General features: G+C 33.0%; 2 protein-coding genes across 2 annotated transcripts; one reads left to right on the top strand and one right to left on the bottom strand.

Moving 5' to 3' along the window:
- Nucleotides 1-951: 951 nt before the first annotated feature.
- Nucleotides 952-8,403, top strand: LOC107847444 (probable RNA-dependent RNA polymerase 1). The gene is made up of 5 exons (XM_047398747.1): nucleotides 952-1,330; nucleotides 2,883-3,454; nucleotides 3,831-5,701; nucleotides 6,269-6,419; nucleotides 7,343-8,403. Exons 2-5 carry the CDS (start codon nucleotides 2,948-2,950, stop codon nucleotides 8,162-8,164), a joined length of 3,351 nt encoding a protein of 1,116 aa, XP_047254703.1. The 5' UTR covers nucleotides 952-1,330; nucleotides 2,883-2,947; the 3' UTR covers nucleotides 8,165-8,403.
- A 688-nt stretch (nucleotides 8,404-9,091) lies between these two features.
- On the bottom strand, nucleotides 9,092-12,646 carry LOC107847445. The gene is made up of 10 exons (XM_016691690.2): nucleotides 12,301-12,646; nucleotides 11,540-11,631; nucleotides 11,133-11,240; nucleotides 10,966-11,048; nucleotides 10,723-10,856; nucleotides 10,583-10,632; nucleotides 10,346-10,438; nucleotides 10,131-10,222; nucleotides 9,649-9,755; nucleotides 9,092-9,489 (listed from the first exon to the last, which is right to left on the bottom strand). The coding sequence occupies exons 1-10, from the start codon at nucleotides 12,493-12,495 to the stop codon at nucleotides 9,448-9,450; spliced, it is 996 nt and encodes a 331-aa protein (XP_016547176.1). The 5' UTR covers nucleotides 12,496-12,646; the 3' UTR covers nucleotides 9,092-9,447.
- Nucleotides 12,647-21,238: the final 8,592 nt, after the last annotated feature.

The raw sequence follows: 21,238 nt of genomic DNA, 5'->3' as shown, positions 1-21,238 counted from the left end.
TGCCAAAACAAAAAAATTTACAAAGAAGCAAAGATTCATTGAAACGCGTCAAAAGGATATATAGGAGTAGTAGATATTTGAAAAAAATGTTGTACTTGGTTTTAAAAAAGGATAATCTATTTTTTTTAGTTTACTTTTAAAAAAGTAGTCTTATCCTTTTGTAAAAAGAATGATCTATTTTTTTTAGTTTATTTTTAAAAAAGTGGTCTTGTCCTTTTTTGATATCATAGAATTAAAAGATATTTTAGTGCATTTTACGTAACTTTAATTTTAACATCGTTAAATTCAAAAATTTCTTTGTTTTCTTAAATTTTATTTTAAATCAAAATAATTATTCTTTTTTAAAACAGAGAACATACTATTTAAAAGGAGTTGGAAAAAAATACGATGAAGAGGAGTTACTGGAATGATAAGACCCTTCACTTTTAACCTTGAGGTTGTTAGTTTGAGTTAGAGCTTTTTAGGAAGGGTGAAAAAAATAACTAAACAGAATATTTGAAAGCTTGAAATTATATTTGGACACACATTTTCACAAAAAAAAAAAAAGGGATCTCCTATTTTTTACAATTTGAATTGGAAGAAAATATTTTTTTTTAAAAAAATCTGTTACATGTACAAAAAAAGGAGCATTTTTATGTGTATAAATAAAATCTCTTATAAAAAAGAGCACAATTTTTTTAAAAAAATATGTAAAGGGTTAGAATTTTGTTTTTCCTCTTTTAAAATATTTCAAAAAATCAATTTTTGAAAAAATAAAGTACATGTCCTTATTTATATGACTTAATTGATTGGTTGTCTCACGTAAATCTTAACACATAAGCAAACATGTAAACAAATCCTAAAATGTTCGCTATAGAATAATTGTACGACCTCTGCTGAGAAAAAGAAAAAAGCCAAGAATTATTGTACCTGTTTGTTTCCTTATAGGTTTGATTAAAAATTTTTGAAGTCAGAATTGTTTTTGATCATAATATAAATTAAATTTATTTTTTATTTTATAAAAAATAAAAATAATTTTTTTAAAAATATTTATATTTAAAATTTGAATAATCAGACACTATTTTTAATAAAATAAAATTTTCCTTTAAAAGAAAAAAATACTCCTATAAAATTTTTATAGCCAAACGGAACTAAATACCTTGAAAGCAAAAGCTACGAAACATGATAAAAAAATATTCTTTACTTACTAGACTTGGGGTTGACTGATCAGTTCCCACCCTACAACACCCCCACCCCCACTTCCACTCCCACTCCCACTCGCTGTGTTGTCTTGTGTAATAAGTAGTTTGTTGCTTCAGTTTCTGTTACTATTGGGTAGTATGCTTGCATAGTAAGTCTTTTAAACTTTCAATATTCATGTGAAATTTAGTTTTTATTCAGTTTATTTTGTGTTGTTTATGTGTTTGAGGCATGTTATGTTGGATTAGTGTTGTATTAACTCTTTAACTGTTTCTTGGGGTTTCATTTTTTGTTTTAGTTGTTTAAAGTTTGAATCTTTTTTCATGTTTTGTGTGTCTGACTGAATATTTATGATCATGGGTGGTGAAATTTATATAAAATTCCTGATGTAAAGAATATGTCAACTGATGTTATTCATTGATCATTGGGCTATAAAGAAGCATAAGCAAGAGTTAGATTTAAAAAAATGTTTTCTTGAAAATGTTATTTTGGAAGATAAGTGGATTTCTTATTTTTTTACTTGTGTTTAGTAGTTAAGCAAAAAATATTATCCTAAAAGCATTTATTTATAATCTAAACAACTACTACGGGAGGTGGGGGATGGTGGGCATGGAGACTATGGGTGTAGATGAGTTGTGTTAGAGAGTGGGGAGGACACAATTGCCTCACAAATTTAGTTAATCTGGACTAGAGGGAGTATAATCTAAACAAATACTATGAGCGGTGGGGGTATGAGAGTGTGGAGTGGTGGAGATGAGGGCTATGGGAGTAATACTTCCATTAGGGAGGTCATTTTCCTCAGTTTTAAGTATTTTGTTTTCCCAGAGAAACTGTTTTCAAAAAATTTTAACCAACCCAACGTCTGAAAATTGAAAAACTCTAGCTATTGTTAGAGGTACTAGTAATTTGCTAGACTGGAGAAAGTCAAAAAAAAAAAAAAACATTAGCTAGATGATTGACTTTAATTGACCAAAAATCTGAAATCAGTTGATTTCCTTCTTGATTCGTTTTCTTCTCTTTTCTGTAATCTGTTCTTTTATTTGTGAGTCAGTGGCCTATTTGGTTAGATTAATGATCAACAAGCATAGCAAATGCAATGATTCATTCGCTAAACGCTTCACAACTACATTAACATCTTGCTGCATTAGTCTCACAAGTCCGGAAAGTGTAAATTGAACCCCACTACGTGAAATGGTTGTTTGATGTTTTCCTTTATGTGGTTAGTCATAGTTTTGCTTAACTTTGTGGAGTCTAGTTTTCATCACATTAGGCTGAGCATACTTTAGATATTCTGTTTATGCAGCATTTTAGTTGCTTACATGTTCGACGGATATGACACTCATAGTTGTTCCTGATGGTTTAGTTTGGTCTCTTCAATTATCTCTAACTTTGGATTCTGAAACTTCCTGTTGGTTTAGTTTGGTCTCTTCAATTATCTTTAACTTTGGATTCTGAAACTGCTGCGTATTTGCATTATAATATACGGTGCTTTGTTTTAGAGAAACTTTAGCTATTTCAATAATCCGCATAAAATAGTCAGATGCGGCTAAGTTTGAAATGATAGCATGTTGGATTCTCCTTTACCTTAACGTTTGGCTCTTCTTTTACCCATTATATTAACATTTTAACCTTAATCTTGTTATTTTATTCTTATTATCTTCCATTCTTTACAAGTAGTCTTACTTGTGTTAACATGTATGTAGACTTCAGGGGGTATTTCTGTGGTGATTAGCATTTGAAAGGCGAACTACACTTGGAATTTGGTTATATGGGTAAGACAATTCAGGTTTCCGGATTCCCTCATCTTCTGTCTGCAGAAGTGGTCAAGTCATTCTTAGAGGGACATACAGGATATGGAACTGTCACTGCATTGGAGGTTAAACTGTCCAAAGGAGGACCTAGAGCATTTGCCAAAGTTCAATTTGTCAACAGCATATGTGCGGAGAAAATCATCTGTTTGGCTAGTAGGAGGCTGTATTTTGGCACTTCTTATTTGAAGGCTTGGGAAATGCGGACTGATATGGTCCAACTGCGGACGTATGTGAATCACATGGATGACATAACTTTGAATTTTGGATGTCAGATATCAGATGAGAAGTTTGCAGTGCTGGGAAGTACTCAAGTGTCAATTAAATTTGGCATTGGATTGAAGAAAATTTACTTCTTTTTATCTTGTGGTTCAGCTGATTATAAACTTCAGCTTTCATATGAAAATATATGGCAGGTTGTGCTTCATCGTCCATATGGTCAAAGAGCTCAGTTTCTCCTCATACAGGTTTTTTAATTATTCCATACCTTTAGCTATTCTTTTCATCCTTCTCCCTGATTGTGACTATTTGATTGGCTGAGTGGTACACAATTCTCATGTATTGAGTCTCTTATTGTTTGTTGATCCACTTAAGGCAAAATCATTTCTGTATCCCTTTTATGCATGCGGAAGTTAGACTTAGTACCAGCTTTGGACATTGTCTAATATTAGAAAAAGCCTGCGTATATAGCTTACCTCTTCTTTAGTATGGTCACATCAGTTAATAGTTACATCAGTTAATATATAGCTTCATATAATTGAGTTCTGGTTAGATCGGTGGTCTACTTTACTGATTTACAATAATATTCATTATTGTCTTATTCATTCAATTTCTATGGTTTAGTTATTTGGTGCTCCTCGGGTCTATAAGAAACTTGAGAACTCCTGTTATAGCTTCTTTAAGGAAACTCCTGATGATCAGTGGGTGAGGACAACAGATTTTCCTCCATCTTGGATAGGGCTATCTTCTAGCCTATGTTTGGAGTTCCCCAAGGGTATCCAACTTCCAAATTTCCAGGAAAGTTTTTACTACTATGCAGAACGTGAAAACCAATTTACTTTACAGACTGGTTTCACCTTTGCTTTCTCCGAAAAATCGGCTCTGGTTCCCATTGTCCAGCCCCCCAGAGGAGTTGCATTGCCCTACAAGATATTGTTCAAAATTAGTTCTTTGGTACAGCATGGATGTGTTCCTGGGCTAGCATTAAATGTAAACTTTTTCCGATTAGTTGATCCTCTAAGGAAAAATATTGCATGCATTGAGCACGCCTTAGAGAAACTGTACTATTTAAAGGAGTGCTGTTATGATCCAGTGAGGTGGCTCACTGAGCAATATGATGGGTATCTCAAGGGTAGACAACTTCCAAAATCTCCATCCATCACTTTAGATGATGGATTGATGTATGTAAGAAGGGTCGTAGTAACACCATGCAAAGTTTATTTTCATGGTCCGGAGGTTAATGTTTCCAATCGGGTTCTCCGCAATTATTCTGGAGACATAGATAACTTTCTTCGAGTTTCTTTTGCTGATGAGGAGTGGGAGAAACTGTATTCTACAGATTTATTACCAAGAGCAAGTACTGGAAATGGTATGAGGACAGACATCTATGAGAGGATCCTATCAACTCTGCGGAAAGGCTTTGTAATTGGTGATAAAAAATTTGAATTTCTTGCATTTTCATCGAGCCAGTTGCGGGATAATTCAGTGTGGATGTTTGCATCAAGACCTGGCCTTACTGCAAATGATATAAGAACATGGATGGGTGATTTTTCGCAAATTAGGAATGTCGCAAAATATGCAGCCAGACTTGGTCAGTCTTTTGGTTCCTCCAAAGAGACTTTGAGTGTTCGTAGGCATGAGATTGAACTTATTCCTGATGTAAAGGTTCATGTAAGTGGAATCGATTATGTCTTCTCTGATGGAATTGGAAAAATATCTGCTGACTTTGCTCGTAGAGTTGCCACAAAGTGTGGCCTTCAATATACGCCATCTGCTTTCCAGATTCGTTATGGTGGATGTAAAGGCGTTGTGGCTGTTGATCCATATTCATCAATGAAGTTATCTTTGAGAAAAAGCATGTTGAAATATGAATCAAACAACATAAAGTTAGATGTCCTTGGGTGGAGCAAATATCAACCTTGTTATCTTAATCGTCAACTGGTTACTCTCTTGTCTACACTTGGGGTGAAAGATTATGTTCTTGAACTGAAGCAAAAAGAAGCTGTAGATCAGCTTGATGCTATCTTGCATGATTCTTTGAAGGCACAGGAGGCTTTGGAATTGATGTCTCCTGGAGAGAACACTAATATTCTCAAGGCGATGCTAAATTGTGGTTATAAGCCTGATGCTGAGCCCTTTCTTTCAATGATGCTGCAAACCTTCCGTGCATCAAAGTTGCTTGATTTGCGGACCAAAACAAGAATATTTATTCCAAATGGAAGAACAATGATGGGATGTTTGGATGAATCCAGAACCTTGGAGTATGGTCAGGTGTTTGTTCAGTTTAGTGGTGCTGCACGTAGAGAATTTTATGAGGATTTACTTCCATGTAATGACAGCAGATCCACCAACTGTAATTTCATTCTTGAGAGAAATGTGGTGGTTGCAAAAAATCCATGCTTGCATCCTGGTGATATTCGTGTTTTAAGGGCTGTAGATGTTCCAGCGCTGCACCACATGGTAGATTGTGTTGTATTTCCCCAGAAAGGAAAAAGGTAATTTTACGTTGGAAACCTATTAACTGTTTATTTACGCGTAATCTTATGTAGAAGGATTTAGCAGTTCTTTCCTGGTCGTACTAACTATCAAAGTGTTAGTTCTTTTGATGGTTGCATTCTGAAATAGTACTCTTGTAAGAAGCTTATATTAGGAATCTATAGTCATGAAATTTCATTCCGTAAAGAACCGTATAATCGAAATCTCTGTAGCTTGACATGACCTCTATAAAGTAGCTTTCATTGTGTTTACAGTGAAAAGAAGTGGAATGCTTATTGTTCTGGAAGGATAGCATCCTATAGAGTCTTAATTGTTCTTTATAGGAAACAACATATGTCCTGTTGATTGTGGAACTGATGCAATCATGCAACTTTATATAGTTATGGGGTCATCATTTTGTGACTATAATTCAGCAGTATTTCATCTATCTAGAATATTCTTAATTTTTCTTCATAGAAGAGTTTTCAAATGTGAACTAATTAATCGTCGTCCATCCTTGTGAACTTTTTCTACGTTTATTTCTTTTTTCATGGCATTGTTAATCAGTGTTAAAACTTTGATGACAGGCCTCATCCAAATGAATGTTCTGGGAGTGATTTGGATGGGGATATCTACTTTGTTTGCTGGGATCAAGACCTGGTTCCGCCAAGGCAAGTCGAGGCGATGGAATATCTTCCAGCACCCAACACACAATTGGATCATGATGTCACAATTGAGGTACCCCTAGTTTAACTTCCAAAATTATCATGCTTCTGATGCATCACTATGTTCAGTCTTTTTTAGCTTCCGGAGAATTGGCATGGTCTTCATATTATTCTTTCCTTTTACTCCTTTTTTCTGATTAACCCTCAGTATAGTCCACTTATTCTATTGCTGAGATTACTGATTACCTTCTTCAAGACTTGTATTCAGTCGAATCTAGTCTAGTGTATGAGTGTTAGGTGCATCAACTACGGACTGGTTAATGTACTTTTCACCATCCTCAATCTTTACTACCTGATATATGTTAACTGGGGCAAGGTTTTAAGTAGGTATGCTGGTGGGATGAGTTGTGAGAGCGTTGATGGGGTGTGAAACTATAACTCTTGCAGGAATATTGGCTTCCCTATTCCATTTAATACCTAGTATTGGTTAGTAAACTTCAATAGTATATATGAAAAAATTAACCAAAATCAAACTATGAGGTCCAGGTTAGTGGTGCGCAAAGTAGCAAAAAGTACCATATTTTTACCCTTCATAATTCGGAAACTAGGAAAACAGAACACTTCTGCACAGATTCGTGATTAAATAGGCACATGAAATCCAAAACTGCAGACCAGAGTGATCAAGCCTGAGAGTCCCTGAAGTTTATTGTTATCTCGCTGTGGAGGGATGAAGCCTGAGAGTCCCTAAAGTTTGTCGAAGAGTGCTCATTCTTGGCTATTTGCTTTAGATCATCATATGCATCATTTTTCCCTTGCAATCATGATTTGCTTACCAATCTGTGACATAGGAATTACAGCCCTGATGAAACTGTACTTACATACTCTTGAATTTGTTGTAGGGAGTGGACTTCGATCCTTTGCATTCAGATACTTATAAGATGTGTAATACAATTACAAGCACTGAGCAACTCCTTTTCCACTGTCTGCTTACTGCAGGAAGTTGAAGAGTACTTCACCAACTATATTGTGAATGACAGCTTGGGAATCATAGCAAATGCACATGTCGTATTTGCTGACAGAGAACCTGGTATGGCCATGAGTGATCCATGCAAACAACTTGCTCAGCTCTTTTCAATTGCAGTTGACTTTCCAAAGACTGGTGTTCCTGCTGAAATACCATCTCAGTTGCGCCCTAAAGAATACCCGGACTTCATGGATAAGCCAGACAAGCCAACCTATCACTCGGAAAGAGTTATTGGAAAGCTTTTCAGGAAAGTAAAGGACACAGCACCTCAGGCTAGCTCTATCGCGACCTTCACAAGGGAAGTTGCCAGAAGATCATATGATACTGATTTGGAAGTTGATGGATTTGAAGATTACATTGATGAAGCTTTCGACTACAAAACTGAATATGACAACAAGCTGGGTAATTTAATGGACTATTATGGCATAAAAACTGAGGCTGAAATACTCAGTGGTGGCATCATGAAGGCATCAAAAACTTTTGACCGCAGAAAAGATGCAGAGGCCATTGGTGTTGCTGTGAGGTCCTTGAGGAAGGAGGCAAGGACCTGGTTCAAGAGGCGGAATGATATAGATGACATGTTACCAAAGGCTTCAGCTTGGTACCACGTTACATACCATCCTAGATATTGGGGTTGCTACAATGAGGGATTGAAAAGAGATCATTTCATTAGCTTTCCCTGGTGTGTTTATGACCAGCTGATCCAGATTAAGAAGGAGAAAACACGTAACAGGCCAGTTCTCAGTTTGTCATCTCTCAGGTCTCAGCTGAGTCGCACATTAGTGTTGAAATAAGGTTTCAAGCAATCATTAAGCTGATATATACATAATGTAAGTAGGGTGTGATCATAAAAGAACTGCTATGATTGATATAATGTAAGAAGGATGGGATCGTAAGAGAACTGCTATGCCTTGTAAACAACCTTTTGTCTTTTAAACTGCATGAACTGCAACATATATGCAGTACTCTCAGATACAGATGTCTATGGCTAAGTACTAATTGCAAGTGGTTTAGTTTTTTCCTCTCTTTTCAACACGGTTCATATTATGTTTTTTTGTAACCACGAGTGCCGCCTTGATATCCATGAGACATTAGAAACTACTGAAATTTTGGAAGACATTACTGATGGATAGAGAACTTAATAGCTCCAGGCTCCAGCTGAGAACTGAAACTCTTGTTAGAACCTACGTTGCCCAGATTCTTCAAAAATGTCTTATAGATGCATGTTAGATCTCCAGAAGTAGTGTATTTTGGAGAATCAAATACGGGTGTGGCATCAAAAAAGTGAAGTCTGCAACTCAGGTTAGCACTGCAGTAGTTATGTCTCTGTTGGCCAGGGTAAATTTTGATTGATGGATCACAAAATTAGCCTAATAATTCTTGCTAGCTCAGACGGCAGCAGCGACTTCAATGGTTGCAGCAATTTATTTCAGATCACCCGGTCCCATTGCCATCACTAGCCATAAATAGCATTTCAGCATCTACAAAAATAATTATCTGCAAATACCGAACTCATACAATTGAAATACTAATGAGACATTCATAGTTGTGCCAATTGGCTTTGGTGCGACACTTCTAAATTCAATCGAAGATTTAAACTTCCCACGAATGTGAACAGAACCCCATATCATTGAGTAGCCTTTTTAGTTTAATTAGATATTTGTCTCTAGAATGTGAAGAGAATCCCATAATATAGAATCTTGGATAGAGAGATGTCCAAATGAAGCAAATGGCTATCAAAGATTCATTCATATAACTAATCCTGACCAACTTCTACACATAATGATACAATAGAGGGAAACTCCGTACTCAACCTACAACAAATAGTATATTAGATTATTGAGAATTGAACAGAAGTTTCCTTGTGGATTCTTCTGCTGCTTTTCATAAGCAATTCGGCATTGGAAAAAGAAAACAACAATAGCTTCTCACATTCCACCCAAGCTCCAACTAGCATTGAGCCTAAAGTACAGAAACTAAAATCAGATCCGTTCATATGTTCAGAAACTGTGAACAAGCCGATGAAGATGACTGAGAATCGTTAACTGGCTTTGTCCAGAAAATTATGATGCCCAAGTCAAATTCCTTGTATTATTTCCCTGATATCATACCCTTGGAGCTATATACAAAAGAGTTTAGAGGAAGAAATCAGATTAGCATATTCACAGAAAGCAAAATGGCAACAAATACTGCCTACTAGATGCTAATCCTAAGCTTGCCATGCTTTAAATGACTTCACAAAGCAGTGAGGTAACTGAATGAACAGGGAGAAGATTACCTGAAGGAAGGTCAGAAGCAAAATAACACCAGAGTTCCAGAAAGCATGAATTGTGATTGGCGTTAGAAGGTTCCGCGTTTGAGAATAAGAAAATCCCAGAGCAGTCCCTGAATGCATGTCATTTTTCATGTCAGATTAAGCATGAAGAGAAGTACAATGATAAGAAAGGGTGAAATCGATGAACTATTCATTCAATGGTGCTTCAATTCCAAACTAGTAGAGGTCAACTACATAAACTTTCTATATCCATTCTACTATGTTCGAATAAAATATTAGCTCAAAAACTACAGAAAGTTGTTGATCCTGTCTTACAAAGTATAAACAATTCTTACTAGAACTAATTTTTCCTACCCAAAAGAAACTTTTTGAGAACTTTCAGAAGTATAAGTGTAAAACCCAAGTATGTTAATCCTTTTCGTATTTTCTGCTTTTACTATTCTATTGTCCAGTGTCGTCTATATTTAAGAATTTGGAAGCAATACCAAGAACAAATAGCTGAGGAAATTGTCCAGGAGTGAGATGTGCAAGAGCAAATACAGCACCACTAATAACTGCTGCGAGCGGTGTAGGTAACCTGCAAGAAGAAATGGGAAAGCATGAGAGAAAATAAAAGGGACTATCTGTAATATAGAGCCAGTTCTAACAAATGTAAAGCAGTAGTATATCTATAATCAAAGTTATATAGAAAGAATTATACCACTTAGTCAGAGCGACCATAAAAAAACCTCTAAACACAGTCTCCTCAAGAATTGGAGCAAGTACACCAGTAACGCCAAGCAGAGAAACAGTGCTACATAAAAAAGAGAGTTGGTAATTCAATTGGTATATCTTACAAGTACTCAGAGAGTGGCAGGAAAGCCATTAACGCAAAACAATTGACCTATAGATGACAGAGATAATTTACAAATTAACTTCAAACTTCCTTCGAAAGTACCTTATACTTGAGGAGCCTATCAATGGGAGTAACCGGGCAAGAGCATCAGTCTATAACAAGGTTTAAGGAATTAAAGAAAGCATCACAGGTGATAAAAAAGAAATTTAATCTGCTTCAGTGGTTTTTAGTTCAATTCTGACCTCTCTTTGTGGCGGCTCACTGTTGAAAGTAGACATTGCCACTCCGGTTAAAGCAATGGAAGCTACTGCTCCCACTAGACCAATTCCAGCCCACAAAAGCCACCCTCTTTGGAGATTGAAAGGTTCCTTCAGATCTGGAATACTAACAGACCGTAAATCAACTACGGTGTAATGTAATACATTTTGACCAAATAAAGCAACAGATGAATGAATCATTCCATAACTTGAAGAAATGCTAATTACCATAACGATATATGCCATCAGGAAGTGGTTGAGACGACTTGGTGAGAGTATAAAGGACTATTAGCACAACTGCAGTTGTTATACTGAAAAAACAAAAAGTACACAAAACATCAGAATCGGGGAGGTTGGACCCAAAGTGAAAACAATACTAAAATGACTGTCCATACGCTTGATCAGCGAACAAAATTTCAGCCTTCTCATCCAAGCTCAATGCTTCTACATCAAGTCCTACATATGGTATTGATGCTGTTTCTATTAGTCCTGTCAAAACAAAACTGCCTGAATATTAGTTAGCTTTTTCCTCCCAAGACCAATACTAGCTACTAGTTATCCAATATGCTTCCAAGACAAAACAGAATTTCAGCTTATAAAGATATTTTACAACAACAAAAAGAACAAAACTACCATTTTCAGTTACTATCAAATAAAATGTTGCAGTTCACAAATCTTCTATCTTGCTTAGTTGCAATAGTACATCCATTACAAAAAGCTTCAATCTTTTCACAATTCACAATAAGATTACACTTCTTTGGCCAGTCATATTTGAAATCTTAGCCAGGTAATAAAATTACACCTTAATCCACATGCAAGTGAAGAAAGTGAAACAGTTTGCCAGTTCCATGGCACATCCCAGCGTCTCAAAATTGGCCATTCAGGTCCATTTTCCTGGGGGAAAAGGAAAAAGCAACACAAGAATTACTCATAGAGAAAACCAATCTAAGAAGCTCATTCCAAAAGCACTCAAATTTATCATTTTCAATTTCAAGATTCTATTACATCAATGTGACATAGCACAATTACTTCCACCTAATATACAAAATGTCAACACAAGAATTACTCATAGGGAATACCAATCTAAGAAGCTCACTCCAAAAGTACTCAAATTTATCATTTTCAATTTCAAGATTTCATTACATCACTCTAATATAGCACAATTACTTCCACTTAATATATAAAATTATTAAGTCAACACAAACAATCAGGAAATACTACAAAAACATAAAAAGAAACCACCCTTAATGCCAAACTGAGTTACTTTTAAGTAACTATACAAATGTTAACAAGTCAACACCATAACCACAATCAAGAAATACTACAAAAACATCAATAGAAATTACCCTCAACTTCAAGAAATAAGGTATTTAATACTCCCTCAGTCCATTTTTAATTGTTCAGTATTGACTTGACACACCGGAGTAATAAATTCAATGCTTTAGGAAATGCATTACAAAATGACAACCAGACATATATTTTAGTATAGTGGACAGGTAAAAATGGCTCGAGAGAGTAACAAGTAAAAATAATAATTGGCAATTTGAATTTTACTATACTTACTTTATAACCAGGACCTTTTTGGGGACTAGAAAAGCATATAGTAGTGAATCCTCTAGCAGGAAGTTGACAAGGAGCTGAATCTTGAAATTTGAGAAACGGGGTCAATGGGCCAATAGATATTCTATGTGGTTTCTGAAGAAGGATTTTTGATGAATAAAGTTTCGGTAAAAAGGACGAAACAATACAAGAAGCCATTGCTACAAAGTTCTAAAGAGAGATGGAAGTTTTTTTTGGTGGAGATAAGGGGGCTAAGGATTGTGGATAGTGTGGTGTTTGAGAAGTTTAGGGGGTGAAAAGGGAAATTGAAGTAGAATGAAGTGCCAATATTGAAATAATGTTTTCATTCATATAATAGCAAAATGACTTTCAGTTTTATAATTTGAACACTTCTACCTGGTTAGAAGTGCGTTCGATTGATTCAATATCCATGAATCTAGAAAAGAGGGACCCTTGAATCCATTAAAAAACAATATTTTGCACTCTTTGACTATTGACTTTGCTTATGTGGCTTTGAAATGGTGACTAGAACAAAGAGAGTGTAGGCACTAGCCTAGAGGTGCGAGTGGGGTCAATTTTAGCTTAAAATAATTTTTAAAAAAATATGAAAATTAAAAAATAAAAATAAAAAAAGGTCATTTTTTTCCATTCATCTTTTTAAATTTAAAATATTTTTTAAAAAAATTAAAAAAAATTAAAAAAATATTTTTAAAAATTTAAAAATAATTTTAAAATATTTTTAAAAATTACAAAAAAAAAAATTCCCCCCCCCCTCACCCCAGCCTGTCCCCACCCCCACACCCCACCCAGCCCCATCCCACCCCACCCTCAGACCCTTCCAGCCTCTCCACCCCACCCCAACCCCGTCCCCACCCCCCTCACACCTCACCAACCCCGTCCAACCCCTCCCCACCCCATCCCCTCCCCCGTCCCCAGCCCACCCCAACACTCTTCTAGCCCCCGCCACTACCTTCACTTTTTATTTTAATTTTTCCTCAATTCAATTTTGTTCATTTTTTTTTTTTAAATAAAAATTTAAATTTGAATTGAAAGTGAGTGATAGTGAATATTGAAAAAAAATTAGTGAATTTCGCTTAAAAAAAATTAAATTTTTTGTGAATTTTTTAAAGATATTCAAATTTAAAAATAAAAAATTTATTATGTTTGTATATATGAATTTATAGTTAAAAATTTAAATTAGTTGGAGAAGAATTTTAATTATTTGGAATGAATTTGATGTATAATTTGTGAGCAAAAATTAAAAACATGATTATTCAAATTTTTCTATAATTATAAATTTTTCTTATTTAATTAAATTAGTTTTAATGTTTAATTTGTTATTTAGCATTTTAAAAATGACTTGGAATTTAATGTAATACTTTTTAATTTTTTTTAATTTTTTTAAATGATGTGGCAGATGACATGGTAGTGAGGCAGACGTGACAGCTGACGTGGGTAGAGTGTGTTACACTCCACCAAAAAAAGTTTAAAATGTTGCTTTTTAGTGGGTTCAGAGGTTCAGATGACAAAAATGCAAGTAAAAGTATCCAACTTACAAAATCGACATAGTATAAGGATTCAGAAAGTCATTTTGCCTGATTTTTTTGATTCTTTTTTTTTTTCTTAATGAAATATAATTGACCAACTTTTGAATCATCAAAATTGTTATTCATGTTTTCTCAATCAATGGTACACTTTTCTTTTAATCCGTTACAAACACAACTAAAAAGTACTAATTATTTTTTCGTTGAAATTTTTTATTTAAAAATTCATGGTACATTTTTCTTTTAATCCGTTACAAACACTACTAAAAAGTATTAATTATTTTTTCGTTGAAATTTTTGATTTAAAATTGTTCAGTGGTTATTCTCACATATATTTTAATTAAATCCGTGGAAAAGGAAAAAATATTAGTATAAAATTAGAAAGTTTTTCAGTATTTCAGCGAGAATATGATTCACACTATGCTTTTTTTCAATGAGCCAGTTCGGAGAAAACTTGATGGGTAAATCATATTTTCTAACACAATTTTTTTATTAAATGTGGTGGAGGAAACTCTATTTCTATTTTTTAGTAGAGAAAAAGTGTCACATTTCTATAATTAAAAAAAATTAACTTTAAAATTCTTATTTTACCTATAATGAAATTATTATAGCCACACAAACATTTAATGCTTGTTTTAGAGCACGAATGTCAATTATCTTTTTTTAAATTTTTTCTCTATCAAATTAAATAGTGTTACGTAAATTGAAACGAAAGAATTTGACTATATAGCCTTCAATCACTATACCTTATCTTTGACCATTGTAATGTTACCTATAAATATTTAAAAAGCTAAATAGTTAATATTATGCATCCAAGTTTGTTTTAGCATTAGGATATTGATATGGAGTTTTGATATCCCTGTTGATGATTTAAAAAGAACTGTTAATGGAGGGAAAATTTAACTTAGTGATGTACTTGTTCATTGTTTTGAGTTTTATTTAAACAAAATAAGTCCAAACAGATAGTTCCTCTTGAACATCATAATGTATGTTTAATCTCATTTCAATATCTCTCAATACGAGCAGAATTATACCTTGCTAATAAATTAATCGAAAAAGTACATCAAATCTTATAGTGTTAGCGGGATAAATTAGTACACCAATGTACTAAGATATGATACTTTAGGATCAAAGATTTTCTCGTTCTTTACTTAAGATCGAAATGAATCTTTATTCACATCAAGTGATGATCTAATAATCATCAGAGTACTTAATTGATTTGCTTCATTCATATAAAAAATTTTCAAAACCTTTTCGAGCAGATTGATGACAAAGATGTCGCATATCAAATGTTTAATTTTCAAATCAAGATCTTTCATATCAAATTCCTCCTCGAATACACATAATCAAATGAATTAAAAAAGATTGTTGATGGAGAGAAAAATTTGACTTAGTGATGCACTTGTTCGTCGTTTGAGTTCTATTTAAAATAATTTGAGCCTTGACGAAGATACTTTTTGATCTAACAACTTTTTTTCCACTCCTAAAACTTCAAAGGAACCAACAAAATTCAACTGTATGTATTCTTTTACTTCCTCCGTTTCAAATTATCCGTCCTAAATTTTCTAATTTGATTTCCCATTTTACTTAATTTTTTTCATTAATCAAGAAGAAATAATTTTTTTTCATGTTTTAATTACTTTTTCTTTCAATTAAAATGTAAACATTATTTAATAGGGGTACTATCATAAACTAGTCATGTTATTAATTATTTTTCTTAATTAATATGTCATCTCAATTTAGGACGGAGGATGTATTTATAAACATGTCTCAATTTTGAGCCTTGAATATGAATTTTTTCTAGTTATAAATGCTCTACCTTAGTGTGCAAGTTTTCAATTCCCAACACAAATATAAATTAGTTAGACTCCAAATAAATAACCAAGAGTCCGGAACCAAAATATGTCATGAAACTTAAAAAAAATATCAAAATATGTTATTTTTTTAAAGTGGTACCATAATATGCTTAACTTGTTTTTTAAGAGAGTTATATGCATTATTTTTAACGGAAATGAGCAAACGGAGTTAAGTTTCAAAAAATGTAAATTTAAGTGAGTTATGCATTTTTTTAAACATAACTCTCTTAAAAGAGAGTTATATAAGAGAAGTTACATAACTCTATTAAAAAGAGAGTTATGCATTTTTTTTTACAAACTCACTTAAATAGAAGTCACACAATTCTATTAAAAAGAGAGTTATACATTTTTTTCTACATAACCCACTTAGTGAGTTATGTATTTTTTCTACATGACTTACTCAAAAGGAGAGTTATGTAATTAAAGTTACACAATTTGCTTTTTTCCTCTACGTAAATATAATAAAAATTATAAACTCATTTTATGAAAACTTACATATTATGTGAACAATTAATTTATCTTTTAAAGTTTTATATATTTAGAAAGAAGGATAACTATTATGAAACGGAAAGAGCAAAATTCACTGATTATGTGAGTTATTCAAATATAAAATAAGTTAAAAAAATGAGTTATTCATTGAATATAACTCTTAAAATATGTGTGATAAGTGCATAACTTTATTAGTGATATGAAATATGAATATGGTGCAAAAAATGTATGAGTTATGCAAAAAGTTGACATGTTCATCAAAAAAGTTTGGCAGTCATAAAAAGTACCATTAGAAAAAATATAAAATTCATAGAAAAATGAGTTATACTCACATTTATACTCGCATTTTTAGGGGCTTAACTCCGCGTGACGGAAATAATATATATATATATATGTGTGTGTGTGTGTGAGAGAGAGAGAGAGAGAGAGAAAGAGAGAGAGAGTTTTATAGAAATAAGAAGGATAACTCATTTTTTTGTGAATTTTACATTTTTTCTAATGATACTTTTTATGATTGACAAATGTTTTTGATGAACTTGTCAATTTTTTGCATAACTCATATATTTTTCGCACCATATTCATATTTCATATTACTAATAAAGTTATGCATTTATCACACATATTTTAAGAGCTATATTCAATGGATAACTCATTTTTTTTAACTTATTTTATATTTGAATAACTCACATAATCAGTGAATTTTTCTCTCTCCGTTTCGTAATAGTTAGCCTTGTTTCTAAAAAAATAAAACTTTAAAAGATAAATTAATTGTTCACATAATATGTAAATTTTTATAAAGTGAGTTATATAATTTTTATTATATTTACGTAGAGAAAAAAAGCAAGTTATGTAACTTTTATTATATAACTCACTTTTTGAGTAAGTCATGTAGAAAAAATGCATAACTCACTAAGTGAATTATGTAAAAAAAAATGCATAACTCTCTTTTTAAAAGAGTTGTGTGACTTCTATTTAATGAGTTATGTAAAAAAAAAAAATGCATAACTCTCTTTTTAATAGAGTTATGTAACTTCTATTAAAGAGAGTTATGTTAAAAAAAATGCATAACTCACTTATTAAGTGAGTTACGTACATTTTCTAAAACTTAACTCCGTTTGCTCATTTTCGTTAAAAATAATGCATATAACTTTCTTTTTAAGAAAGTTAAGCATATTATGGTACCACTTTAAAAATATGATATATTTTGATTTTTTTTTTTTAATTTCATGACATATTTTGGTTCCGGACTCAAATAACCAACATCAAATAGAATAAAAGAATTAATTCTTGATCAAATTCTTCATTGATTGCCTTCTTTGAGTTACAAAGCATGAAATCTACTAGTTTAAGTTAGTTTAAATTATGCGTAAAGATTCTTGAAACTCAAGAAAAATGTAATGATAATACATAGTCCTTTCGATAAAATTGAACTCAACAATAAACCATCACCATACTTTGGACAAGAGAGGGACGTTGCTCGCACAGGAAACACTTGTATATTCAATTCTAAGATTATGAATTCGAGTCAGTATGAAAGTAAAAGGAAAAGAAAGAAGGATGTAAATGTTGAAGTGATAGAACTACGTTAAATCTCTACCACGTTGCATGCAGAAAATGAACGAGCTGACCATGTTTTTTTTGTCCTATTGAAAATAAACTTCAACCACAAATTAAAATATAAAAAAATAATAATATTTTTTACTGATAAACGATATAGGTACAAATCTATTCCTTCCTTGATTCTTCTCTTTTGATTTTCTTCATAATTCGAGGGACGTTAATAGCGTATTTCTTGAACGTATGAAGATTTGGATTGATATGGATTTTCTCCGTGATTCGAGGGCTTTAGTGACGTATTTCTCGAAACGTAGGAAGATTTAGATTTAATCTCTATGAAAGGAGTATTTAAATTTGGTAGATCTTCTTGATGTATTTGATTTTGATTATCAAGAAGAAAGAATTTTGGATATATTCCATGATTTTATAAAATTTTGAAGCTTGTTGATCTCCTTATAAATATTTCATGAATTTAAAAGATACTGAAATATCTTTCCAAATATCCATGAATTTATGGGATATCAAGATAGCATGTTTCAATATAATAATTATGTTTCATATAAAGTATCTTGAGATCTTTACGAACTCCTTTCATGAATAATGGATGACAGCAAAGGGGAATATAGAATTAAAATGCGCATGATTACACTATGTTTGGTTCATATATTAAAACACTATTGATATCTAACAACCAATCCTAGAAACCCCCACCCCCACCCCCACGCAAACCTTCAATTCTACCAAAGCAAAAGACCAATCTTATAATTAATTGGCTCATTGAGACTCCTCTGTCATTAATCAAAAATTTTGGGTTTAAGCATCTAGAAATATAGAAAAAAAAAAAAAATTATTAGAAACTTCACCTCCAAAAATGAATCTTGTAATGCATGCATTCAAATTTGATTGGACTCTAATACGAACATTGAACATGAACATCTAAAAAAAAAAAAAAACTCTAATACGAACATTGAACATAAACATCTATAAAAAAAAAAAAAGAAAAGAAAGAGTTAAATCTTATGTAACTATAGAATTGATAACGATATGAAATTTTGTTATTTGTTGGAGTTAAGTCTTAAAAGCATCATACTATCATATAATATCCCTTCACAATAAGAGAACGGGTCCATTCTAGAATGAATTACCTGAGCAGGCCAAGTTTTGGTATTTGAAATAGTTTAAGTAATATTCATCTATGTTACAAATAATTTTAAAGAATTATTAAATTACTTTTATCTGTTATAACAATTAAACTGCCTACAAAGACATGATTGAATGGTTGGAGGTGGAAGATCTGTGATCGAATTCAGTCTCTATCTTCTGCTAAGTCATGAGCTCATCGCATGACTGGTGCAATTTACATCTCCTGTATGATTTGTAGGTTACCACAAAGTGCTCACCCGGAGGACCGAGTTCTTGAGCACCTTTTACAAATGTTACTTGCAAATATATTTTTCGAAACTGAATAATTGATGCAAGAAAAATTATCTAAAATATCAACCCATCAAAATTATTTACATCTAATTTCTCCCAACTTATTTTTTATACCTAAAATGACCATTTGGCCGAGGTATTTTTGCCAATTTCAGGTCCATCTTCCGCTAAGTCATGAGTTTATCGCATGATTAGTGCGATTTACATCTCTTGTATATTCTTCGTCAAATTTTGGGGGCCAAATTTTATCCTTGATGTGATAGTTTGGGGTCAAATTTATCCTCGTTGTTAAGATACTTTTCACGTGTACCTTTTCCTTTAACAGAAAAACCTAAATCAACATTAAATGACTCATTTTTTAAAAAACAAAGCACGCCCTAATCTAATCCACAAAAGGTTCACAAATAAATATAACTCTCCATTGGTTCTGTTGGTCGAATTTTTTCAATGAACAAATATACTTATCTTTCAATGTGCAACACTAGGAGGTTGTTTATAAATGAACAAAAAGTAAAACGGAATGGGATAACGCAAAAGCATGGAACTAGAGAAAATGTCTATTACAAACTTTTCTTCTGTTTCAGTTATATTCAAATTTCAAAATTTTGCATGCAATTCTATGTGTATCTAGATTCTAGAATCAGTGGATAAGTTTTCTGAGCAAATGACATGGTAAAAAATTTGGGTAGATCCAAATTATATATAAAGATATTAGAATAAAGAGATGCCAAGATTGACACATAAAGAGACATCTTAACTCAATCATCCAAAGAAATATTCAGTGGGTCTAATCTGTTGCATTTGACCGCTAAGTACTATTTTTCATGAGCTCTGCACTGATTCAAATTCATGAACTGGTGTGTGGGGAGGGAGGGGGTATATATTTGTTATTGTTTACACTGATACAAATTCATTTTTCATGAGTTATGCACTGTAAATATCCAGTGGCTTAATCTCATTGTAAAAAAATTGATCAACAAAATTGAGGGGACATATTTGTTTGTATCTTTTATGTGGCTCGAGACGAGTAGGTCGAATCAGATCAGAGTGTGTTTTATTTTTTTAAACTGAGGCATTTAACGTTGATTTAAAATTTTCTATAAAAGAAAGGGTACATGTGAAAAAATTCTTAACAACGAGGGTAAATTTACGAGTAAATACATAAAGACCCCTCTGATCTTGTCCGACATTTTAAAAAAGACACCTAAACTATACTTTCGACTTATTACCCCACGAATCTTACATAAATCATTGTAAATGCACCATTTTGACTAAAAATTTAACTCAGCGTGTAGACACACACCTGAAGCGCATGAATAGAAAAAAATATTGAATAACAAATTAAAATGTGCCACATATAATAAAAAGGATCCACATTTTTAATTTTGTATTTTAGATTTTTTTTCTTCATTTTTCATCTTTTTCATTTGTTTCTTCTTCTTCTCCATTAATGGAGATTAATGGTGTTTTTCTTCATTTTCCATCTTTTTCATTTGTTTCTTCTCCTTCTCCTTCTTCTTCTCCTTCTTCTTCTTCTTCTCCTTCTTCTACTTCTCCTTCTTCTCCTTCTCCTCCTCCTTCTTCTTCTCCTCCTTCTCTTCCTTCTCCTTCTTCTTCTCCTTCTACTTCTTCTCCTTCTTCTTCTTCACCTTCACCTTCTCCTCCTTCTTCTCCTTTTCTTCTTCTTCTTCTTCTTCTTCTTCTTCTTCTTCTTCTTCTTCTTCTTCTTCTTCTCCTCCTCCTCCTTCTTCTTCTCCTTCTTCTCCTCCTCCCCTTCCCCCTCCTCCTCCTCTTCCTCCTCCTTCTCCTTCCCCTCCTCCTTCTCTTTCTCCTTCTCCTTCTCTTTCTTCTCCTCCTGCTTCTTCCCCTCTTTCTCCTTCTCCTTCCCCTTCTCCTTCTCCTTCTCCTTCTCCTTCTTCTTCTTCTTCTTCTCTTCCTCCTCCTCCTCCTCCTCCTCTTCTTCTTCTTCTCCTTCTTCTACGCTTTTTTCTTCTCCTCCTCCTCCTTCCTCTTCTTCTTCTTCTTCTTCTTCTTCTTCTTCTTCTTCTTCTTCTTCTTCTC

The sequence above is a fragment of the Capsicum annuum genome, chromosome 11, assembly GCF_002878395.1.
Source record: "Capsicum annuum cultivar UCD-10X-F1 chromosome 11, UCD10Xv1.1, whole genome shotgun sequence".
Taxonomy (NCBI): Eukaryota; Viridiplantae; Streptophyta; class Magnoliopsida; order Solanales; family Solanaceae; genus Capsicum; species Capsicum annuum.
This window is presented reverse-complemented; position numbering and strand designations above follow the sequence as displayed.